The sequence below is a fragment of the Silurus aristotelis genome (genome assembly GCF_946808225.1).
Source record: "Silurus aristotelis genome assembly, chromosome: 1".
Classification (NCBI taxonomy): Eukaryota; Metazoa; Chordata; class Actinopteri; order Siluriformes; family Siluridae; genus Silurus; species Silurus aristotelis.
Genome location: NC_139574.1, coordinates 41,372,249 through 41,399,406, shown reverse-complemented (window position 1 = coordinate 41,399,406; position 27,158 = coordinate 41,372,249). Strand labels below are relative to the sequence as shown.

Below are 27,158 nucleotides of genomic sequence, written 5' to 3'. Positions count from 1 at the left end.
TTGTCCTGATGTAGTCTATAATATCACAGGGAGTCACCCCTCAGATGCTCATCACCTCCTGAAATGCAGATGTGGATCTCTGGATGTCTCAGCTGGCAGATTTCTATACCACCCGGAAAATGTGTGTAAGATTATCAAGGTGTGTGGTGCAGGGGCATAGCCATCATTTCAAAAGTGGGGGGACGAAATGTCTAGTGTTACCTGTTTGTTTTTTTCAGTTAACCCTTGTGTAATTTACAGGTTTTATTTGTCATCATATTTTTTTGCTTTATATGCTTCATGATTATATATGATTATAAAACAGAAAGAACAAAAGAAATACAACAGCTTGCCACTGGGACAGTACCCTTAAAAGGACATATTTGTACCTTATTTACCCCAAAGATTTATAGTTGTACATTAAGATACACATTGGTACTCTAAGGTAGTAAAGCTGAATCTAAATCAGCTTATTAGCCAGTCTTCATCATGGGCCAAGAAATCATCATGGTCCCTGGAGACCCTTTTTCGCATTAATCTTCCATTGGTGTAATCCTCCAGCAGTGCCATCATGCAGCATTACACACGGGCATTAATGTTTTATTCCAGCTCATTATGGAAAGATAAAATAAACTAATATTTGGTCCTGTGCCATGAACATAAAAGCAATAATAGCTACAGAAAAGCTCCTGCTTCCCTCTGTAGCGGGGATTTAAATCCCATTTAAAATGCTATCAGTAATTCTACATTCTGTTTCTATTAAGTGTTTCAACAGTTTGCATGTTAATTGGCTGTATGGTGCATTAAAGAGCATTTTAGGTGAATTTATGAACCACATCTGGCTGGAAAAGACATGTGTCCAAATACTTTTGACAACACTGTGTATCAGCTAAAAAGCAGCAGCTTCGGATCAGTCGCGTTTCCACTGGAATTCAAATCGAAATTTTAATTTTTATTATATAAAATATTTCATATTATATATTTGATATTATTACAGACAACCAATCAGATTTCACTTCCTGACAATGTCTGAGCCAATGATGTTTGCAGATTTAGAACTCGAGCCTGTTGGCCCCGCCCACTGCTTTGTGCTCTGTGTTTGTACTTATAGAGTTCTTTCACGCGCTCCGGTCGGAAGTTAATGTTGGGCGCGTGAGTTTTTCTCCACTTTCCGCTCGTGCACATCGACGTTCCTTTCGCCGTTATAAATCTATTGCGCGCGAGCTTCAACCCCGTTTTTGTCCCGGAATTAGCGGATTTTTACCCAAAGGTGAGATACAGTGAAATGTAGCAGCTGAGCTGCTCGGGGAACAGCTAGTGGACATTCTGGAGTCATGAACCTCTGCATTTTTCTTCCAGTGTCCTGATTCTTTACACCTCTGATCATGAAACCAGAGTCCAGACGGAGATCTTTAGGAGAACCTCCACACACTCCTGCTGCTGCTGCTGCTGGATCAAAGGTACAATTTATTCATGTCTGAACTTTCAGTGTGGTTTGCAGGGCAAAGATACATCATAATGTATTTTAAAATTAAAAAATAAAAAATACCTTAACTTTAAGTGTATCACAATAAACTACTGTTTTTATTTATTTTTTTTTTATTTAAAAAAAAAATCCTTTTACAAGGAAACACGAAATTTCTCCCCAAATCTTTAATCCAGAGGAGTCAATCTCAAATTCACAGTGGGCCAAAATTAAACACTGGGACGAAATCGCGGGCCAAACTCAGTATTTATTGAAAAGTGTTTTTGATGTGCATGCATAATTGTGCATGTTTTCCGTCTCTCCAGATGTGTAATGTTGAACCTTTTCATTTGGAAACAAACTTTAGTTTTGCTTAAACATTGAATCTGAAACAAAGTTTAATATTATAAACACATGAGAAAATACATTTGAAATAAAACACACATCAGTGGTATTAGTTTCTTATTACATCTCTCTCTCTCTCTCTCTCTCTCTCTCTCTCTCTCTCTCTCTCTCTCTCTCTCTCTCTCTCTCTCTCTCTTTCTCTCTCTCTCTCTCTCTCTCTATAGACTTTCTAATTCCATTTTAATGTAAACCTTTTACAGGGCAACAACACAACCAAAAATAATAATTTCCTTCAATTAAAAAAAATATCTTTCAACTATTACCAGTCCATGCCTTGGAGTAGAAAAAGTGCATAAAGACACTGCGGTTCAGCAGCCGCATCTTGGAAATACACGGTTAAGCAGCCGCACTTTGTTTAGTGTTGCGCGTCTAATCGTGCACTTACGGTATGGGTGCTGGGAGCGGTCAAATACATGGAAAGACGCTTCAGAAAGGCGTTTCCGTTATAAAAAAGACTCAGTGCATTTTTATCATGTTCCACATTCAAACATTCATTAAACATTTTTCTTTATAGGTTTGCTCAATCTTTCAAATTATTCTTATTAAGGGTGTCCCTGTCTATTATTCCTTTTAATTTCGACTCATTTTACTGTGGAGTTTTTAAGAAAACTAAAGGCAAAATCACTCCAAGCATCACTGCATTTTCAATCATGTCACATATTCATACACTCATAAAACATTTTTATTTATAGGTTTGCTCAATCTTTCAAATGATTCCTATGTACAGTGTCCCTGTCTATTATTCTCTTAAATATTAACTTATTGTACTATGGAGTTTTTGAGAAAAGTAAAGGCAAAATCACTTTTTTTTTTGGAAAGATTTCAGAAAAAATACATTCTTGTTTTGTCCGAACATATAAAAATTGGGATATGGATTTCACTCTATTACTATGTTTTTTTATTTTAAAACACAAATAAAAAGAGCGAATAATGAAAGGTTGCAATTGTGCAGAGACAAGTTTTATTTACAATCAAATATTCATCATGTACATCATCAGTGGCAGTTGAAACATTGCCAGAACTGTTCATTACCAATGACACTTCTGGGTATATCTACACATGTAGGATGATACCACTCTTGGCATTTAGAGCACTGGACCATGAGCTCATAGTAATGAGCTGTTCTGCAAACACAGTAAACAGGTATCGCAGTTTTGGTTACGTTTGCCTCGGCTTCACTCTCTCGACTCTTCATGCTACATGCGATACTGTTTTTTGTAAACGTAGCATACAGTTGTGCCCTTAGCCTGCTTTCATTAAATATGCATACCTCTGGTGGGTGACCCTTGCAAACAGCATATGCAAATGCTATTGCGAATAACCTACAATTGCTGTTATTTGATTGCTGCTGCACAGCTGGTTGCAAAACATCAAACTTGCCTGACTGCGGCCTCACCAACCAGGACAGTGTTTGTAGTGTCCCTGGGTCCAGAGGGGTGCACTTGCTGTCATACACAGAGAGCTGATTTTCATTACAAAACAAATTGCTGACTGTGATCCAGTGGCATTGCCGAATGTTGAATATTTGCAGAAACTTATTTTGTGGGGTTCCAACAATTCCACCATTTGGAATCGCACTAAAGTGCAGAACAGATTGAAACCCATCAATGTGCATATTGTCCTTTGCCATGAGGTAGCTGGCCAGGTCGATGATATCACAGGTCAACCAGTAATCAGGGTGAAGTATTTGTTGCAGCATTTGTATTTTTGGTGGCCTGCATAGTCTTCGAGGAGCAATTGTTTCTGATGGACCTGCTTTATTCCAGATTGGCCCTTCGATTTTTGATTGTCTTCTCCTGATATTCTTCACTGGTTCTTTCTGAAGATACAGAAGATACAATTTATTTCTTAGATATTTTTTGTGGCAGTTCAGATTTAAATTTGATGCAGTGTGAAGACAAAAAGTCAATCTTGTTTGTGATCTTAGTCTATTAAGTATCTTTATAATGAGGGACAGCAGTGTCAGTTCTACATTTTGGGACCTTCTAGAAGACCACATGATAAATGTGAGGGACCATGAGATTAAATGCAGTCATAATCATGCAATGATAAACCATTCTTTTAATTAATCAGCTGATTTTCCTTTGCCTTCAGACTGCTCAGGTGTTTTGGGCTACACTTATATTTGTTGTACTTCAGGACTATCATCTTTCCTCTCTGCCTGTGTTTTGTAATAGTGAAATTGAACATGCTCGTCTCCTGCCATATTGACACTGGATATACAAACATACAATTTCCAATCAATATATTCCTCCTTCTAAATAAGATGTGAAAGTTGATTCAAGAGATTGGAAGCCATGAATCTGCTATCATAATAACAAGACATCAGTTTACACATTCAGTAACACTTTAAAGTGATTACAGATTACAGTGATTGTTCCCAATATTTGTACCTCACCAGTTAGATTTTATATATATATATATATATATGTGTGTGTGTATATTTACACCTGGATCACATCTTCTGGCTTTTTCTTTTTCTCAGGCACTTTTGGGGGTGCCTTTGAAGACTTCTGACAAACACACACACACACACACACACACACACACACACACACACACACACACACACACATACATAAAAACCCATTTTATTTAAAATAAATAAGGATTTAGTTTAAAAGCATATGCTTCTGCTCTTTTTTTTTTACAAAAATTGTTTAGTTGTTGTTGTTATTATTATTATTATTATTATTAATATTATTATTATTATTATTATTATTATTATTATTATTATACACTCCGAATAATAATACCTTGTTTTTTACATCTTGGAATGGAAGAACCTTGACTAGTGGAGAAACATATAATCCTTTACGCCTCTGACGTCTCTTTTTCCACTGCTCCATTTCCACTCGAATGGACTAGAAGAGACACACATACATCACACAGGTTTTTTTTTTTTTATCTTTTACATTTTTTTATGAAGTGTATCTTGCAGCATCTTGGTATATAGGACTGTGGTGAGACCTGAGATGTTGTATGGATTAGAGACAGTGGCATTGAGTAAAAGACAGGACGTGGAGCTGGAGGTAGCAAAGCTGAAGATGTTGAGGTTTTCATTTAGAGTGACGAGGATGGACAGGATTAGAAATGAGTTTATTAGAGGGACAGCGCATGTAGGACGTTTTGGAGACAAGGTGAGGGAGGCGAGATTGAGATGGCTTGGACATGTGCAGAGGAGGGACATGGGGTATATCAGTAGGAGAATGCTGAGAATGGAGCCATCTGGAAGTAAGGAAATAGTAAGAAGAAGGAGGAGGTTTATGTATGTGGTGAGAGAAGACATGCAGGTAGTTGGTGTGAAAGAGGCAGATGTAGAGGACAGAGAGGTATGGAGAAGGATGATCCCCTGTGGCGACCCCTAATGGGAGAAGCCAATAGAAAAAGAAGAAGAAGATATTACAGCATCTTGGTTTATATTTAGGGAACATTAAATTGCCAATAGTTTTTTTTAAAAGGTCAAAGTACAAAAATATTTCATTACTCTCGCTCTTGTTCGTTCTGTGTCTTCAAATTCATGGAGCAGTGCATCGTGCATGCTCTGATAAATCTGGACAAAATCATCCAATGTTGTCAATCTCCTTCTCTGGAACCTAATTTTTTTAGGTCCCATTGACTTTTTTCCATTATTCCTTGTGTCTGATTGTCTTGTGTAAAGTTCTGAATTATGGACAACAAATTGTAGTTATTTAAGGCATTACATTTATGTAAAAAAAAATACAAATTTTTATCGACAAGCTATTAAAATCAATCAGTTGAGTTTTTACCTGATTATTGGACTGACTGACTTTTTTATAAATCTGCCTGAAATGTTGGTAGGCTGAGCCTGTACCATGACGTCCAATATCACCTAAAGAATTACATTGTTTGTTTGTTTGTTTTTTGTTTTTTTTTAATCAGTAGTAATGTTAGAAAACACTCCTATCAAAAAACCTACCTAGCAATAGGCCAGACCACAGAGTTGCGTGTGGAAGGAAGTACCTGGTCAAATTTTCAATGAATGTTGGGGCGTAATAGCTGTTTTCTTTCCCATTAAGGTCAAGAGGTGCTTTCACTATTACCCTCTGGAAGTGGCTTTCAAGGGGTGTGTTTCCCACATCATTCTGAAAGGAAATGTTTTGTATTTAAACATTAATGTTTATGAAGCAAATTACGTTGTGTAGCTGGAGAAGCAGAACACAGGAATTAGTTATATATAAATATAATTATCTATCTATCTATCTATCTATCTATCTATCTATCTATCTATCTATCTATCTATCTATCTATCTATCTATCTATCTATCTATCTATCTATCTATCTATCTATCTATCTATCTATCTATCTATCTATCTATCTATCTATCTAATGTATATAGCTTTCTTTCGGCTTCTCCCATTAGGGGTCGCCACAGCGGATCCTCCGCACGTTTGATTTGGCACATGTTTTACGCTGGATGCCCTTCCTAACGCAACCCTCCCCAATTTATCCGGGCTTGGGACCGGCACTGAGAGTGGCTGGGGATGGTTCCCTGACCGGGGATCGAACCCAGGTCGCAGCGGTGAGAGCGCTGCATCTTAACCACTAGACCACCAGGGGACCTATCTATCTAATGTATATAATGTATATTATTATTAATAGCACATATTAATTATTTATGCTAATGCACATAAAGACAATTTAGCAGGCACTTAATTTAAATCAAATTGTGGTTCAAGTAATACTTAGAAACATCATGAAAATTTTACTGAATGTCTTCAAAACCTTCTTTTATGTCCTTGAATGTAAAGTTTGGACTTATGTACATGATGAAAACACACATGGTTGAAATGTCCTTTATAAAAATCCACTGCAGGTCAAGACAGAGATTCAACATAGCACATTGCTGCAAGAGTGTGTATTGTCAGCAGTCTACATATATAGCAATAACTGTTAATAACATGTTAATTACCTTGTAGTCTTCAGCAACAATGTTTTGTTCCTCAACTTTTGTTTCTCAACCAGTTTTTCTATTTGTTGCATCAGTGCTTGCAAGTTGGCACCTTAATGTCATGATGCAAAACATTCTTAAGTTTAGGAACATCACTAAACAGACAGTTAAAGTCAGAAAGTAATTTAACAATGTCTGCTTTCTGGTCAATAGACATATGATGAAGAGAATTTAAATCTCCTAACATCTCAGAATTTGTTAACCTTGCACATTGCTGAGCAGCATTACGCAGTCCTACGCCATCCTCGTTAGCACCGGACACATCTGGGGATGAAATCTGCTCCACGGTTACAGCAATAGAAGAGACGGCTGGTCCTTTAGTCTGTTCCGAAGCTTTTTCTCCTGCATTCTCCCTAGCATAGTAAGCTTTTAACATGTTTATGTGGCAAACACGTGTTTGGCGTTTTCTATCAGATGTGTGGATCATATAGTCGGTTTCGCTTATTTTCCTTTTCACTACATAAGTACCATAAATACGAGCAGACAAAGAAAATCCGGGAACTGTTAAAAAAAAATACTAGTTCCTGATCCCCAGGCGTAAAAGAACATGCAAATGCTTTACGGTCATACCTGAGCTTCATGCCCTTCTGCGCAATGATTAGATATTCCTTAGCAAGCAGCATGCAAACGATCACGAAAATTACTTACATAATCCAGAACATTCGTTTTCGGACCGGAATCAACTGACATTTGTTCTTTAAGGATTTTGAGCGGCCCTCTTACCTGGTTCGGCTGGACTAAACCCAAGAGATTCTTGTACGGTTTCTCTTACAGCGAATAAAACCAGAGGAACTCCCTCATCCCAGTCTCTAGCTGTCTTCAAACAATATTTTCGTAGCATTGATTTTAATGTCTTATGAAAACGTTCTAAACAACCTTGGGATTCTGGATGGTACGAACTTGAAACACGATGAGTAATCCCCAAAGACTGCAATACTTGTTTGAACAGCTTAGAATTTTTGGTAGGCCGAACGTAGTAAAGAACTTCACTAAGGCCTTAATAATAACAGGACTGGTTATCTTTCTTAATGGTATCGCCTCCGCAAATCTAGTAGCTATACACATTATAGTTAACAAATACTGGTTACCCGATTTTGTTTTTGGCAACGGCCCAACACAGTCTACCACCACATGTTCGAACGGTTCACCGATGGCTGGTATGGGGACCAGTGGAGCAGATGGAATAACTTGATTCGGTTTCCCGGCCAATTGACAATCATGACAAACACGGCAATAACTTGCAACATCCTTTTTTAAACCTCGCCAAAAGAAATGTTTTAAAACTCGATTGTACGTCTTTGTAACTCCAAGATGTCCCGCAAGTGGATGATCATGCGCTAGAAATAAAACATGCTGGCGATAAGGAGAAGGAACAACAATTTGATACACCGCTATCCGGTTTAGAGGACCATTTTCTCATCAACATGCCATTGTCCATAAAATAGCCAACTTTCTGGTCTTTAATCACATCAGAAGAAACAGAATTAAAATTAAGAACAAGTGATTTGTCCTTATTCTGCGCAGCAATAATTTCTTCTCGAGACAAAGACAGCTTTGACAATTCTACATCAGTCACAGCTACTTTAGAACTCTTCATATTCTCTTTTTGTTCTTCAGATACAACAGCTTTTTCAGGGTTCCCGTCAGAAAAAAGTGGAAGAATAAACGAATCAGATAAATCAACTACATCACCCATTTTTCGAGACTGAGCGCGAGTAACCGCACATGCAGGAAAAACATCAGTGTTAGTCAAATCCTCTGACTGACAAAAAACATCAGGTTTATCAACAACCTCTATAACGGGCATTATTTTTCCACCTACCAAGTCATTCCCAAATTTAAAGTCAACACCGGTTACTGGAAGAGAAGGACGAACAGCAACTCGTACAAACTCGTACATAAGTCGCACTGCAGGTGTACTCGGTGCAATGGCACGTTTACGCAACCCATCTCAATACCCTTTACGATGACACTCGAACCACAGGAGGTATCCTCAGAAAAATTGTATTTCTCCGCCACAATAAATGACTGCATCGCACCTGTGTCTCTAAGCATTTTTATTTCTTTCTGATCCTCACTATTACCAGTCAAAGAAACCAGCCCTTTAAGAATAAACGGAATGTAACTGTCATCGATCCTTTCTTCACAAGGCACAGCAACGGCTGAGTTAAGGGATTTTGCAAATCCAACACTTTTAGGTTGGGATTGCGTTTTCTTACGTTTTAAAACCAAACAATCAGCTATTACGACAGGAAGGAGAACCAATAGAGAGAGAGAAAAAAAAAAAAACACACAAACAGACATCTACTGGGACGTAACAGCTATTTTATAACTGGGCCACTAAATGACCCTAATCAGCGTTCAAGCCAAATGAATAAACTGAATCAAAAATGTTAAAGCTCAGTCCTTTTTGCATGCAGGTATGCATTTATACATCTAAAATTTATTTTTGGCAAAACTATGTCGACATTTTAAGCAGTTACATTTGTTTTGCTTTGCTTTGTATTTATTTTTAATTATTCAAGTCCCTGTAGCTTCTTAATTTGCATTTTCCCTGACACTTCAAAAAAAGGTCAAACAATGAAAGTTGACTATGGTTTTTACACAGTGTTCATAAGCTGTGGCAAAATGCTTGCGGGAGCGGGCGGGAGTGGGTCACTGCTCGAATAAGAGTCAAGTCTTATGGGAGTGCCCAGTTGTTGTGTATTCCACTTACTTTTTTACTAAAATAATCTTTGGTACTCCTCTAAGTCTATTTTTAACTTGCCATGGGGGGTCCCTGATACGTTATGGGGGTCCCGGATATCCCCAGCCCCCCCTCAAAAGCACTGGTAACAGTCCCGCACAGGGCTCTACATAAAGGTGATTATATATATATTACCAGCAACCACGCAAATAGTTAGATAAATCGCATTTTTTAACAAATATATATATATATAGGTTGTAATAGCGTATTTTTCTTAATTAAATAGCAAATTACCTCGGTAAAAATCAACACATACCTGTGCCTAAGATTACTCATCCTTTATCCTGAATGTTGTCAACCTTTCCATGCAAAGACATGCTAATCGATGCTTTAATGGCTCCACATCGTCATAAAAAAGATTTACAGCATGTGAAAGCCTATCACTGTATTAGAATAGTGACTAACTGCCCAATGAAAGCGAACTTTTGTCAACTGTGGTTGACTCGATGGTTCCATAAAATACATACGAAGTAAAAGTAACTTAAACACAATACCTAAACAAAAACAGGCTAGAAAAGTACAGAAAAGAAACGACTGCAGTCCACTTATAGACAAAACACAGCAGAATTATTTATACTGTATATATATATATATATATATATATATATATATATATATATATATATATATATATATATATATATATATATAAAATCTAAATAAGAAAAAGCTTTATTGCCAAGCACGATTGCAATTACAATGAATTTGTGTTGGTGACAGAAGCTTCCAGTTGCTCATTATAAAAATAATTATATTATAAAAATAGTAATGCACATTTTTGTAAAGATAAGTAAATAAATAAATTGTATTACTGCTCAGAAAAGTACAGATAAAAGTGATATTGGACATTATTTATTTTATTGAACAATGGGGAAAGCATTTAATGGTTCATGAGATTAAGAGGTAAATATAATATGTACATTTCAAACAAATGGTAAAAAAGCTAGTAAAATTAAAGAAAAGAGGACAAAAAGAAGTCTGGAAAGTTATATTTGATGACATCTAGAAGAAAATATTGACATGGTTAAACTTATTAATGGCTTGCAGCCTGTTAAATACCGAAATTCAGAACACATAACTTATCTTGTTTGTTAAAAAATACATATTATTTCATAAATAGTAATATAATAATGTTACTATAATAATATTATTATAATAATGTTGTTATTATTATAATAATAATACTAATAACATATAATATTATTATTGTTTCGGTGTGAGTAGTATAAACATATTTTTGGACAGGGTAAAAAAAACCCTTGTTACGTTTTTTTGTTAAATTTTTTTCGATTTATTTCTATATTTTGTCCAGAAAGCTTGTAATCTATTACAGTCCTCATGCTTCTGCAGAACTCATTGGTGACATTCTGCCACAGACTCTATTGCAGCTTAGTCCAAGCACAGGATTGATTGATTGATTTATTGAATAATTGAATGCAATACAACCAACAATTTGTGACATTGATTATGATAAACAGACATTTAATAAAAATAGAAATATGTAATTTCCAAACAATAAAACAAAAGCCTAATATAATAGGATAATTTTAGGTGTGTGAATCAGTGCGCAGAAGAGAGTCAATAAATGTCCACAGGTGCTGAAGTCAAAGTAGATACTGTTGTGCAGTCTGGCAGATTCTTGATTGAGTTTGCTTAATCTTTAAAATGCCCAAGTTGTAATCTGGGGGAAAAAAGGCAAATTAAAAAAAATATATACACTTATTTTCTGCATTTGAAAAAAGAGTACAGTAGAAAATCTTGAAAATCAATACACTAATTGACAGGGTAAATCTGAATGAGAAACATTTGAAAGATTGAGCAAACCTGTAAAGAAAAATGTTTTATGATCGTTTGAATATGAAATATGATTGATAATGCAGTGATGCTTGGAGTGATTTTGCCTTTACTTTTTTTTTCCCAAGACTCCACAGTAAAATGAGTTGAAATTTAGGAAAATAATAGACAGGGACACTGTAAATAAGAATAATTTGAAAGATTGAGCAAACCTATATAGAAAGTTTTTTTTTTATGAGTGTTTGAATATGGAACGTGATTGAAAATGCAGTGATGCTTGGAGTGATTTTGCCTTTAGTTTTCTTAAAAACTGTACAGTAAAATGAGTTGAAAATGAACTGAGTCATAGACAGGGACACTGTAAATAAGAATAATTTGTAAGATTGAGCAAACCTATATAGAAAGTTTTTTTTTATGAGTGTTTGAATATGAAACATGCTAAAAATTGCAGTGATGCTTGGAGTGATATTTGCCTTTACTTTTCTCCAAAACTCCACAGTAAAATGAGTTGAGATAAGAATAAGAATAATTTGAAAGATTGAGCAAACCTATAAAGGAAAATGTTTAATGAATGTTTAAATGTGGAACATGACAAATGCACTGAGTCTTTTTTAATAACGAAAACGCCTTTCTGAAGCGTCTTCACATTTATTTTGACCGCTCCCACCACTGGTACCGTAAGTGCACGATTAGACGCGCAACACTAAACAAAGTGCGGCTGCTTAACCGTGTATTTTCAAGATGCGGCTGGCTTAACCGCAGTTGGGCCCGCGGTGTAATTATAGTTGGTCTGCGAGATCATATCAAATGTGTATTATAGCTGGCCCGCCAGTATATAGTGCATACACCGCTAATACTACAAATCCCAGAATGCTTTGTTAGTGCGTTAGCGCGTCAGTCGAGACCGCTGAAAAACTCAGCGCTGAAGTTACCCGGTGATTTACTGACTTTGAAGCCCAGAAATGCAGATTTGAATTCAATTCAATTCAATTCATTTTTATTTGTATAGCGCTTTTAACAATGAACAATTTTAACCAATCCATCCTTAAAGCTCCCTTTCTTACTCCGAAATTTCATGGAACCACCCAAGGCGTTGATGACAAACCTACCCCAGCTGCACAGAGTGCCTCCAGTCAAAGAGAACGCTATCCAGAGGCAGGCCTGGATGAAGTGGGAAGATCCACGGAGGGGAGAGGGGCAGGCACAGTGGTCACTGGAGCCTCAGGAGCATGTTTAACTCGACCGAGAGAGAGAGAGAGAGAGAGAGAGAGAGAGAGAGAGAGAGAGAGAGAGAGAGAGAGAGAGACAGGAAGAGAAGGATATGGATTATTAAGTGTACCTATTGTTGCATGAGAGTTAAAGTCACTGTGCAGTTTGGACTCCGGCAAGACTCGCTATGGCAGCATAACTAAAAGGGAGAACCAGAAGGCAACAAAGACATGAGGATCTCTGGGATAAGAGACGACCCACCACACCACCATCAACAAACCTGAGTGAACGTGTGAATGTGAGGGGACGACAGCGTACAAATATCCCAGTTCACCAAACACTCTATATCCATGATCCCTCCAGATCTGAGCCTTTACCTGAGAAAAAAATCTACTGATTTAAGGCTTGACTGAATAAATATGTTTTCAACCTCGACTTAAACACTGAGACTGTGTCTGAGTCCCGAACACTGATAGGAAGGCTGTTCCATAACTGTGGGGCTTTATAAGAGATCTGAACTGCTCAGTAATCCGTTTGAACTGCTCAGTAATCTGTTTGTGGTTGACTTGGAAAGCGCACCAACCAACCTCCAAATGGTGCTGATTGAACTCCAGTGTAGAGACACGATCAAATCAAAGTACGACTCTGTGTGTGCTGCACAGTTTTCATGTTTTCTCCCCGACACACTGCTCCAACTCCGTGCCCAAGCTGCTCAAATGCTCTCTATGTTCGGCAGCACATATCTTTGTGAGCAACTGTTCTCTTTAATGAAGATGAACAAAACCCCACTCAGGAGTCTCACTGATGAACACCTTCACTCAAACCTGAGTATTTTCTCAGCTCAGAGCCTAAACCTCAGACATGATGCCAGGTATCTGGCTTCAACCAATCAGAGTAAATCAGAGTGTAAAACTGAGCTTGAATAAATGTTGTCTTTATGCACTTTTTCTACTCCGAGGCATGGACTGTTAATAGATGAAAGATTTTTTTTTTTTAATTGAAGGGAATGATTATTATTTTTGGTTGTGTTGTTGCCCTGTAAAAGGTTTACATTAAAATGGAATTAGAAAGTGGAGAGAGAGAAAGAGAGAGAGAGAGAGAGGGGGAGAGAGAGAGAGAGGAGAGAGAGAGAGAGAGAGAGAGAGAGAGAGAGAGAGAGAGAGAGAGAGAGAGAGATGTAATAAACTAATACCACTGATGTGTGTTTTATTTCAAATTTATTTTCTCATGTGTTTATAATATTAAACTTTGGTTGTTTCAGATTCGATGTTTAAGCAAATCTAAAGTTTGTTTCCATATGAAAAGGTTCAACATTACACATCTGGGGAGACGGAAAACATGCACAATTGCAGTAAACCTTTCAATAAATACTGAGTTTGGCCCGCGATTTCGTCCCAGTGTTTAATTTTGGCCCACTGTGAATTTGAGTTTAACACCCCTGTTCTGGAGTCATGAACCTCTGCATTTTTCTTCCAGTGTCCTGATTCTTTACACCTCTGATCATGAAATCAGAGTCCAGACGGAGATCTTTAGGAGAACCTCCACACACTCCTGCTGCTGCTGCTGGATCAAAGGTACAATTTATTCATGTCTCAACTTTCAGTGTGGTTTGCAGGGCAAAGATACATCATAATGTATTTTAAAATTAAATCATAAAAAAGACCTTAACTTTAAGTGTATCACAATAAACTACTTTTTTTTTATTTATTTAAAAAAATCCTTTTACAAGGAAACACGAAATTTCTCCCCAAATTTTTAATCAATTGTCCTATTTGATCTGTTCTTCAGATTTTTACTCAGTTGATAAAGTAAACAATGTTTGATACCAACAGCTTTTACACATGCAACCAGTTAACAGATCAAATATTCACATGAATATGTTTGCAACAGTAAGGATGCGAAGGTCTTGAGAGAGCTCTTCGCTTTTACCCATTATGAGATGTTTCTTGTGTGACACCTTGGTAATGGGACACCTTTATACAGGCCATCAGTTGGGACTGAAGCAGCTGATATTAATTTACAATGACAACAGGCAGGATTGCTTTCTAATTACTGATTGATATCTACTGCTGTCTTGGCTTTTCATTCCTTTTTGCACCTCCCTGTCTTCATGTGTTCAATACTTTTTCTTGTGTGTGTGTTGTTTCACAACATTACACAACTTCATTTATGGACATGTATGGTTTGATTCCTTTGTATGTGTGGATTGCATGGGTTGTTACCAACATCTGATAAAGATTTCATTATACCTTCACTAGCACCTTTAGAAATATATTTACTGAGAAAAATGTTGACATGTTCAATACTTATTTTACCCGCTGTGTGTGTGTGTGTGTGTGTGTGTGTGTGTGTGTGTGTGTGTGTGTGTGTGTGTGTGTGTGTGTGTGTGTGTGTGTGTGTGTACACTGGCATGTAGGGAAGATAGATGTTGGAGAATGGAGTGCAGCTGGTGATTGAGAAATAGGTGAATTAACGTTAGCACTAGCAGAGCTGTTCAGCTCCTTGCTACTTGAGATTAATGGCTTCTGATCATGAATTCATGAATAACAATAGTCTGAATTTCTGTACATTTAATATGAATGCAGTCTGTATGAATAGCCAAACATGTATAACAATAGTCTAGTGGCCCCCGGAGTCTAGCAGGGGGAGGGAGAAAAGGGCCTGCGTTAAAAATGATGTACAGTAAAACCCAGAGTGACTTATTTTCTTCTTCTTCTTCATTTGGCTTCTTCCATTAGGGGTCGCCACAGCGGATCATCTGTCTCCATACCTCCTGCTTTCTACATCTGCCTCTTTCCATCCTCAGCATTCTCTTACCAATGTACCCCATGCCCATGAAACAATACTGCTGCTCACAGATGGTCACCTCTTCTCTCAGCCTGGCTTCCACTACTCTTTCCCATAACTTCATGGTGTGACTGATCAACTTAATTCCACTGTAGTTACTGCAAGTCTGCACATCTCCCTTATTCTTAAAGATCAGTACCAGCACACTCCTTCTCCATTCCTCAGGCATCTTCTCACCATCCAAAATCCTGTTAAACAATCTTGTTAAAAACTCCACTGCATCTCACCTAAACATCTCCATGCTTCTACTGGTATGTCATCTGGTCCAACCGACTTTCCAATCTTCATCCTCTTAATCGCTGCTCTCACTTCCTCCTTACTAATCCTATCCATTTCCTGCTTCACCATCTCCACACCATCCAACCTTCTCTCTCTCACTTTCCTCGTTTATCAGCTGCTCAAAATACTCCCTCCATCTTCTCAACACACTCTCCTTACTAGTCAACACATTTCCATTTCCATCTCCATCCTTTCTTGCTCTAACTTGCAGCACATCCTTCCCAGCTTGGTCTCTCTGCCTGGCCAATCACTACAAATCCTTTTCAAATTCTTTTGTGTCCAACTTCTCCTACAGCTTCTCATATTGCTTCTCCTTTGTCCTTCACCACATCCCTCTTTACCTGCTGCTGCATCTCCTTGTACTCCTGCCTACTTTTGTCATCACTCTGTCAAACCCAATTCTGTTTCTCCAACCTCTTCCTCCTTCTGCTCTCCTGCACTTCCTCATTCCACCACCACGTCTTCCTTTCTATTTCCAGCTGTCACATCAAGTACCTTTCTAACTGTCTCCCTTATCACTTCTGCAAAAGTTCCACAATCATCCAGCACCTCTTCACCACCACCGAGCCCCTGTCTGACCTCTTTCCTGAATCTTACACTACACTCTTCCTCCTTTAGTTTCCAACATCTTATTCTTCTTTCAGTCCTCAATCTACTCCTCTTCTTCATCTCCAAAACCATCCTACAGACCACCATCCGATGCTGTCTAGCTACACTGTTCCCTGGCAACACCTCATTCTTTGTCTTCTTCTTCTTCTTCCAGCTTCTCCCATTAGGGGTCACCACAGCGGATCATCCTTCTCCATAACCCCCTGTCCTCTACAACTACCTCTTTCACACCAACTACCTGCATGTCTTTCTTCACCACTTCCATAACCCTCCTCCTTGGCCTTCCTCTTTTCCTCCTTCCCGACTCCATCCTCAGCATTCTCCTACTAATATACCCCATATCCCTCCTCTGCACATGTCCAAACCATCTCAATCTCGCCTCCCTCACTTTGTCTCCAAAACATGCTACATACTCGCTGTCCATGGCAACACCTTACAGTCGCCTTCAGGTTGCATCTCCTACACAGAACATAGTCCACCTGTGTGCACCTTCCTCCACTCTTATACATCACTCTATGATCCTCCTTCTTCTTAAAATACGTGTTCACCACTGCCATTTTCCTCTTTTTAGCAAAAATCTTCCACCATCTGCCCTTCCACATTCCTCTTCTTAATTCCATACCTACCATCACCTCCTCATCACCTCTGTTCCCTTCACCTACATGCCCTTTAAAGTCTGCACAATCACCAATCTCTTATTCCTAGGATCTACCACTTCATCTAACTCACTCCAGATTTTTTCCTTCTCCTCCATGTCACAGCCCACCTGTGGAGCAGAAGCACTGATGATATTTATCATCTCCCCTTCAACTTCCTGCTTCACGTTCATCACCCTATCAGAAACTCTCTTCACCTCCACTACACTCTTACTGTACACTTCCTTCAGAATAACCCCTACACCATTTCTCTTTCCATCCACACCATGATAGAGCAGTTTAAACACCTCCAATGTTCCTGGTCTTATTCACTTTCCATTTGGTTTCCTAAAAACAAAACATATCTACCTTTCTCCTCTCCATCATATCAGCTCCCTCTCTCCCTTTACCAGTCATAGTACCAACATTTAAAGTACCAACCCGAACCTCCACTCTACTCTACTTCTTCTTTTGCCGCTGCCTCTGTAGATGTCTCCCTCCTCTCCTTCTCCTCCTTCGGCCAACCGTAGCCCAATTTCCACCGATACCCTGTTGGCTAACGATACCTGTGGTGGTCGTTGGTAACCCAGTCCTCGACCGATCCGGTATGAAATTCTGATTCGTGATCTGCATGTTTGATTTGGCACATGTTTCACACTGGATGTCCTTCATAACGCAACCCTCCACATGTATCCGGGGTTGAGACCTGCACTAAGAGTGCACTGACTTGTGCAACACTAATGGCTGGGTCAGAGTATCTTCCTCCCAAATGTATGTAAATTGTGTATGTAGAACACTTTGGTCAGGAACTGTTCACATTTACATTTAGGTAGGTGATTTTCAGCTGAGAGTCTGAAAGCGGAGGTACATGCTAACAAGTTGATTGAAAATGCACTCATAGGCCATTAGGAGGAAGTAGGTTGCTGCTTTTGACAGCCACAGATAATTACCTGCAGTCGTCATCAATGTATTGTTGTCCCAACCACAGGGATTTTCACTCATCATTTGGAAGACAGCATGCAGATCAGCTCAGTAGGTACTGATTGTTTGCACCAGTCCAGATTTTGAGCTTTGTCTAATGAGAGCTACTATTAGCAAATGTTCTGAATCAGAAATGTATTTTGCTGAATCCAAAATCACCCAAACATTGCTTGAACATAGTTTCAGGTAGCTTTGTGATCGTGGACTGAATCCTGTTAAGCTCTGATGTTATCACAGAAGCACAACAGGTTCCACAGTCTTTTTCTCTGTCTCCTGGAATTAAAAATAAGAGGATATAATGCTTCCTGGTCTGGTACTGGGAAAACTCCTCCACTTGAAGACATAAATATCGGGGATTTTGTAAGATTTTTTACAAGTATTAAATAGTTAACCTTTTAGGCCTCGTTGTTGCGTGAGCCCATTGTTCTCAGGTGTTGATATTTAGCAATAGATTAAATAAAAATGGAGAAGAGTAACCATGACTAACTATACATCATTCTAAAGCTTTAAGTCTCAAGCAGCGATTTCAGATCTCTGTTTTTCAATGGAAAACGTATAATGAATGTATTTGCTGAATTTGTGTAAGCAGTACACAACAACAACATGCATAAAAAAACGCACTACTTACATTATTATATTTCCGAATAACTTTCACATAAAAAAACGACATCTTGCTGGTAAAAAAAAAAACAAATAAGGCTGGTAGAAAATAGTGTTTAAAAACGGTTGAGACCACAAAAAAATAAATAAATAAAAATAAACAAGTAAAATAGGCGGAATCTTGGGTGGAGTCTCTACTCTCTCTGCAGGTGTCATGTTTTTTTTTATGCGCTGCCTTTCATTTCAAACCTTATCTTTCCAGCCAGTAGCATTATGGAAACAAAATGATTGATGGAAAATGTAGCCAATAAGTGCAGGATTCTAACGATATATGGGAGGATTTTATTCTCCACGTGTATGAGTCTTAGTTTTATTACAATTTACAAACTCTTACTGCCGGAAGTAACACGTGCATAGTGACAAACCAGGAAGTGATGCAGCTCTCAGGTCAACACAAACAGCTGTTTATAGCTTGTGCTAACTGGACTTTGTTTACAATAAAACAAAGAAAACAAGGGAAAAAAATGAACAATCAAAGTTGTTTTATCTGAGATTTGCAAAAAAAACAGCGATGTGGAAAATATTTTTGGGGGCGGAGTAACAACAGAGACTTGGAGATCCGCATGGGGTTGCGATTTTACATCTGTAAGTTACAATATATCTCCCTTTTTAGTTTTATATACGATTTGATTGGTTTTTTGCCTGTTGTTTTTATAAGAGAAATGCTTGAAAAGTAAGTTTGTGTGTGTTTGTGTGTGTGTGTGTGTGTGTTGTTGAGATTGGAATGGCCAGACATCAATATAAATGGGCATGGCTGTAAAACAAGAGCTTGTCTGGCTACCTGGCCATCAATATGAATGCCAAATCAACATCAATAGCCCCAAACATGTAGAACAAAAGCCTTTAATGGTCAGCAATTCATTTCTATGCAGACTGTATGAAATATGAGCTCATGAGACATGTGGCTTTTAACCCAGTGCTGTTCTGGATTGCTCCAGGACTGATTTCATGTATTTATATATTAAATAAAAATAATGTTCAATGCAGAAAATGTATATTCATGGGACTTCATCATCAAATAATATATTTTTGAGCAATATCAACTTTGATCAAAGCTCAAAGTGTCTTCTTTCCAAAGATATTTAAATTGTGTATGTGGCACATTTTTATCAGAAACTGAACATTTAAATTTAGGTAGAGCATTTCAGCATTTCAAAATTTGGGCGGGGAGGGGCGAACCAGACATAGTCTCAGATTAATGTTTGTAGGAATCTCATTTTTTATGATATCTTCATTCAATTTAAAATATAAACTATTGAGAAATGTGGATTTTTCTGGATTGCTCCAGGACTGATTTCATGGATTTATATATGAAGGAATAAAAAATTCATTTAAGGATTTTTTTTACAGTACTTAATCATCTATAACTTATTATCTTTTTGAGCAATATCAATTGTAAATAATGGACAGTAAAGCACAAAGTGTCTTCTTTTTAAAGATATTTAAATTGTGTATTTAGTCCACTTTTATCAGGAACTGTGAACATTTTAATTTAGGTAGAGCATTTTTAGCTGTGAGTCCCAAAATTTGTGTTGAGGCCTAACAGGTTAAAGGTTTTCTAAAAGGCCTCAAAATACATCTCATTTATCTTGTTTCAAAGCATATCAGATTACTATAGCAGACATTTCTGATAACATGCAAGACCAAATCTAAAATTATTACACTATATTGAATCATTTTATATTGTTTTCCAGATGCACCACTGCTCAGATTGTGGGAAGAGTTTTACTAAAATTGCTGTTCTGAAAAGACACCATCGTATCCACACAGGAGAGAAACTGTATCACTGTGAACAGTGTGGGAAGAGTTTTACTCAACAGGGTCAGCTCAGATTACACCAGAGTATCCACACAGGAGAAAAGCCGTATTACTGTGAACAGTGTGGGAAGAGTTTTAATCGTCAGAGTACTCTTAAATCACACCAGCGTATCCACACAGGAGTGAAGCCGTATTACTGTGAACAGTGTGGGAACAGTTTTACTCATAAGAATAGTTTCAAATCACACCAGCGTATCCACACAGGAGAGAAGCCGTATCAGTGTGAACAGTGTGGAAAGAGTTTTACTCATCAGAATAGTTTCAAATCACACCAGCGTATCCACACAGGAGAGAAGCCGTATCAATGTGAACAGTGTGGAAAGAGTTTTACTCATCAGAGTAATTTTAGTATACACCAGCGTATCCACACAGGAGAAAAGCCGTATCAGTGTGAACAGTGTGGAAAGAGTTTTACTCATCAGAATAGTTTCAAATCGCACCAGCGTATCCACACAGGGTTGAAGCCATATTACTGTGAACAGTGTGGGAAGAGTTTTACTCAACAGGGTAATCTCAGATTACACCAGCGTATCCACACAGGAGTAAAGCCGTATCACTGTGAACAGTGTGGGAAGAGTTTTAGGGATCGGAGTGCCCTCCTCCGCCACCAGCGGAGTCATACAGGACAGAAGCTGTACCTCTGTGGACACTGTGGACAGAGCTATGTTCATCAACACTCATTAAGGAAGCACAAGTGCTCTAACATACAACCATAAAACAAATCATCTTCTTTAATTTCTTATTTGAAGGGATGTAAAGGGAAATTGTACTGTAAATATTGGGGAAACTTTAAATTGTAATGTTAATTTTAATTAGCTCTAACAAACTGGACACCTTTCCAAGCCATCAGAACATTGTTGTTCCATCTACAGTTACACTACAACTACACTTTATGGCAACATGTATGAGGCTACCTGAGCATCTCACCCATATGTGCTTTTTGAACATTATCTAATAGAACGGCTTCCAATCCATTGTCCCCTGAGCCCAGTGTTACTGATTTACTGCAAACTTGAGCTTGATCACACGGTTACACAGCAAGATCAGGGAATAGATTTTTGTTGTACATGTCTGGACCAATAAGAATTAAAGTGCAGACAAAGTCTTTTTTAAATCTAAAATGTTAAACGTATAAACCTTTGGGTATTTTGCACCAACGTTCATTTTTTGTGTTTCTCTAACTTTGAATAAGTTTATTAGTCAACTGTAGAGTTTGGTTGAGGAGTGTTGATGGGGCTGTACTTTAGGGGTAAGACTCAGCCCTTGATTTAAAGTGTAGGGAAATGTTCATTACTTTAGCATACAAATCATTTTGGACAATGCTATGCTTCTAATATTGTGGGAATAGTTTGGAGAAGGCCCTTTATTAATCCAGCATGACCATGCCACAGTGCACAAACTGAGGTTCATAAAGACATGGTTGGATGAGTTTGGTGTGGAAGAACTGAACTGGTCTGCACAGAGCTCTAATCTCGACTTCACTGAACACCTTTGAGATTAAGGTGAATGTTTAAAGTCGATTATTCTAAATGGACTGTATGCGTCTCTGTGTCATTAAAAACGTGTTCAGGAAAAAAATTTGTGATTATTTCATGAGCAGTTCACTTATACTTTAATTTTTTCTAAGGAAGAAAATAGAAATGCTGGTGATAGAAACAATGTTTTGATTCTATATCATAGATGATTATGAAGTATCAACAAATCATCATTGTTATTTACTAAATTAAATTCCAGTTATTAAAAAAATTCTATTATGCAGAAAGAATAAAATGGAAAGCAATCAACTTTATTGTGGGAGCATTAAAATCTGTGTTTCCAGGGTCCAACTGTGACACTCAGTAACTTCAGGAGTCTCGGTCTAGAATTGTATGCAGTTCTCACTGCTCTGAATACAAGAACACCCGAGCTTCATCACCAAATGAAAATAAAAGTTAATTAATAACCAAAATAACTAAAATCTAATGGATATTTACACTACATGCTGCATATGAAAATTACGTTTGCATACAAATTTTAGACAACTAATTTCCACTTAAATATAAAGAAAATGGTGCAATGTGCTTTTTGAACAAGTTAATATGGTTCATTTAAATGTATAGTATAAGCAAAGATTACAGGTTTAAATATGTGTGCAGCTCAGTGTTGCAAAAACTAAATAATACAGATTAACTTGTATATAAATACACTTTTGCTCCACTATTACATTAGGATTAGTTTACACACTGAAATACCTTATACAAATTGCACAGAGTGGGTAGTTTATTAGTACTATTTATCTACATTTTACGGGCATCGTGTGGGCATGGGGTCAGAGTGGGCACTTTGATGGGCTGAATGTGGGCACCAGTTTAGTCAGGGTTGTGGGCCCCAGTTAGGATGCCCATTTTGTTTATTCGAGGGCCTGTATGGGCCACATCTGGGCTATATTTAGCTATATTATTCAATTGATATGTTTTTTACGTGTTTTATATGATCGAAACAAAAAATTTATATATTAACAATAACATAGTACGACCTTTAGTTAAAAAAAATAAATAAATAAAAATTCGCTTGTGCAGCTCACAGAGTCTCTCATTGGCTCCTGTGTTCCCGCCTTCTCATTCTGAAGAAACGGTCATCACTCACTACCACTGATCACCTGACCTGACCTGGATGACCTGACCTGACATCTCTGTCACGGTAAGAAATTTCATTTAATGTATACTTCTGAAAGATTGTGTGGTAATTAAAGTTACAGGCACGATATAAAGAAGGTAAGTGTGGAGAGTGAACTGGTTTACCTCAGAGATAAACACCTGTAGAAAACTGAACATTTTTAACGATTAGCAGATAACTAGGACATTGTCTACTAAAATGTGGAAATAACGACTTCTCAAACCATTTTCACCCGTGTTTTCTCTATAAAGTGTCCTCATGATAACAGGAGGGTGAAACAGTAAAAGCACTGTGGAGTCTCTTCCTCTTTCACTACCTTTATAACGTGTATATACAATACACAGAGAAAAGCTCTGAGGAGATTGTGAAAATACTTAACATTAATTTAATGTGATTTAGGTGAAATAGGTAGAGGTGATAAAAAACGTTCATATTTATATAATTTCTAAACATTACTAAAAATATGATACGTTATGATTATGTTAAAGATAATAAACGTAATTTTGCTCCGTTCATAAAGTCAGTCAGATCAGTTTTTGTCTTTTTTTTGTTATTTTTTTGACTGATAGTCTTATGCTCATGTAAATTGCATGCATACAAATAATGGGTTGTGCCCTGGTTGATGCAGTACCATGCTCTACTTTATATTAATTTTTTGCTTAACAGGAAGCCTAAAGCAGAACCGTTTGCTGAAAACTGTCAGTAAGAAAGAGCTGGAGAAAGCGCTTGGTAAATAGTTCACAAATGCAAGCGACAGAGAAGGCAACCGTGCTTTGAGAGCCCAGTGGGACCATGATCAGAGGGCAGTACAGCCGGAAGTGTAAGTCACATAAAACCTATAGCTAAGGCTGCACAATTAATAATATTTTATCTCGATCACTGTTTTTGCCTAAAAATAAATAAAAAAGTTTGACAACACGTGCTGCAAACCCCCACAACACAACCGAACACAGAAACACGCTGCAAACCCCTACAACACAACCAAACACAGAAACACGCTGCAAATCCTCACAACACAACCAGTGCAAATGAATTGGTTGTGTTGTGAGGATTTGCAGGACGTTTCTGTATTTAGTTGCGTTGTGAGGATTTGCAGCTCGTGTTGTTTAACTTATGATATTTTCTTAATTTGCTGGTGTTTTTTGTATTTGCATATGTTTTCTTCAATTGAACTTTCTGGGCCACCGTGATCCGAGGTGTGACTTACATCTTTCAGCTGATCAGAATCATTGTTCAATCACTGGCTTTTGGCAAAAAGCCAAATATTAGTTTAAGAGTCAAGTTCAGATGCAAGGTTGATATTTTAATTGTTACATTCATAAGTTTTGGACTCCGTGACTGGTCCCCCGGCATAATTTATTACTGTGTGAGGCAGAGGTGGGAACAATTCACTAATGAGATTCTAGGATATGTCTTAATTATATTGATGCATGTTTTTTTAGATGCTGCTGTGAATGGTAGTATTTTAAAATGTACTAAATTGCCTTTTCTGTCTTCTCTTTCTTTACTGTTTTGTAGGTGTGCAGCTGAGGAATCTGCATAGACCCACCAGTGAACTATTCTACATTAGTAATTCTGTTATTCCTGTTTCCTGTTTTTTTACTTGAATTAATTCAAATTAAATGTGATTCACACATTCTGAGTTGAAGTCATTTATTTTTCACAGTTCAAATAATCAGCCATGTAATTTTAAACATAGAGCAGCACATAAAATCAACTATTAGTTCTTTGTTTGGTCAGGCACAGTTTTACATTGTAACTGAGGTTTGAAATGGTTTGACAGTGGATTTTCCATAGTAAGATTAAGTACACATTAAGTTCACCCACAGAAATCAATCATGAAATTAATAAATGGGATCTAAATCTCATCCACTGTGGTCCCATAACAACCCCATAAAGGGGCCATTTGTGGGTTGACCCATGATTAAGTTATGTGGGCCCCATAAGGGTCCTTTTTGTAGCCCACTTTGGCCCCGTTTTTAACACCTATTTGGGACCCAAATGGGCCCATATAAAGAACACCTATGTAGGTCCCACTTAGAGCCCACCATGGACCCATCAGTCGCCCCTCTGGGCTAACACACATGGGGCCCATGTGGAGCCGATCGACAAATTTCTCTGGGCCCTATTTGGGCTGCCCATGCAGGGCCCAAGTGACGGCCCATCAAAAACCCAGATGGGGCCCACATGACAATGTTGGCTGGGTTAGAGGGTCCCGGAATTCAAACTACTTTACTTGCATATTGTAATAATTACAATTTTGGAATGTATACATTTTACCTTCACATGTTTGGTATCATTTTAAAGGTCTCGGTGTGATTGGAAATATGATCTCAGTCCCATATCAGACCGCAGGTTTGGGGAAATTCTGTCCTACTGACATAAGGGTTGCCCCAGAGAAGATCCTTACCAGGTGTTCTAGGTGACATTTGGTTTATAGGGCACATCCTGTCCCAAGAAAGGGTTTGCAAAGCTTTTATCACTTTGAAATTTGGCGAAACAAGCATTCTGTAGTCAGAACTTCTCTGTGTGTCTCTATTGCCAGGTACAGTGATTCTTTAACATTTCTTTAGTAAACTGCATTGTTAAAATATTTGGTTTTATGCTGATCATGTCATGCTTCTATTATTTGTTTTAGATGTGACATTTGTTTATTGATTATTGCCTGGCAAATAAATGTAAAATTCTTGATTAACTCTGTAACTTCCTGAAATCATTTATATCTAGTTGATTATGTAGCCTGGTGTTACCGCAAATCTACGACCAGGATAGTACAAACTGAAGGCTCATGAACGGATGGAGCATAGAGCACAACGTCTGAGACCTTCTGATTTCTGACTATCACTGATTTAGCAAGTTATAACTAAGTGGTTAAATACATTATTCTTTATGCATGAGCAAGCATTGAGAGGTCTACTTAAAAAATATTAGTTTACCGTTATATCCTCTGACTAAGATTCGGACTGGCCAATGTGCCTCCTTGAGCAGGTATCGTTTGCCAAGCACAAGCTTCTAAGCGACTCCGGATCCATAACGAATGATTAATTGAAAAAACGGAATGCAACCAATAAGGTGATCATCTTAAATTAGAGATATTCAAATTAAATCTTTATTATAAATTGGAGTCAGATTAGAGGTAAAAAATTTGATTCATGTAACAAAGTGCAATCCATTTGAGTAATCTTTTACAGCCGCGTGAAATCCGTCATTGGGCCATTGGGTGGGCACCTTACATCTTACTTAGATTTTAGTTCTGTGTTGCTTTGTGTCATTTTGTCTTGTATTATGGAGCACTTCGGTCCTTAAGCAATATTGTTTTGTTTTACTGTGTACTGCACCAACTGTACAGCATATGATTAAAATGACAATAAAAACAATTTATTTCACTGTAGGAGCTATTTTGAATTTTTTGTACAGATAGATAAATAAAAAACAAAAACCTGTGGTAAAAAATACAAAAACAAAAAACTAACACCTGATAAAGATCTTCTCCGGGACAAATCTCACATCAGTAGGACGGAATTTTCCCCAAACCTGAGATCTTTATTTTTGGTCTGTTCTACTGATATTGTACTGAGATCATATTTCCAATCCCACTGAGACCTTTAAAATGATACCAAACATGTAAAGTTAAAATTCATACATTCTTAAATTATAATAACTACAGTATGCAAGTATAGTAGCTTGAATTCCAGGAACTTCTTAATCATCTTTCCATGACCCGGTCATATCCCCAGAAGGGAAAGAGGGGGCTCAAGGATGGTTGAGTGGGCTGCTGAACAGATGTCTTCCTCTCCTCAAATTAAAGAGATCTTCTCCTCAGATTAGAAAGTTTAATGTTCTGTTGCAGGGCAGTTCTTGGGGTCTGACCTCATGGAAAGATCTGACCATCCTTACAACTTCCTCAATAATTCCTGAGGAACAGAAAATGGCAGCACTGGAGAGCAAAAATCTGTAAAGCTCTGGGCAGGTTTAGATTCAGCATGTGAGCACATGTCTTACATATAATAAAGTAAAAATCTATAATTATTGTAATGTTTAATAAAAATTTACTATTTTAAATTTTGTTGTGTTTTGTTTCTTTTATTAAAGTGTTGGACTTC

General features: G+C 37.6%; 1 protein-coding gene and 1 long non-coding RNA gene across 2 annotated transcripts in view; one reads left to right on the top strand and one right to left on the bottom strand.

The window, feature by feature from the left end:
* The first annotated feature begins 1,351 nt into the window (after positions 1-1,351).
* Positions 1,352-21,471, top strand: LOC310724524 (uncharacterized protein). The gene is made up of 3 exons (XM_083538713.1): positions 1,352-1,439; positions 14,048-14,145; positions 20,277-21,471. Exons 2-3 carry the CDS (start codon positions 14,074-14,076, stop codon positions 21,114-21,116), a joined length of 912 nt encoding a protein of 303 aa, XP_083394839.1. The 5' UTR covers positions 1,352-1,439; positions 14,048-14,073; the 3' UTR covers positions 21,117-21,471.
* Positions 3,196-27,158, bottom strand: part of LOC310725605 — an 84,372-nt gene continuing 60,409 nt past the window's right edge. Inside the window, exon 3 of the long non-coding RNA XR_014533445.1 lies at positions 3,196-3,664. This is a non-coding gene — a long non-coding RNA (uncharacterized lncRNA). The remainder of the gene's footprint in view (positions 3,665-27,158) is intronic.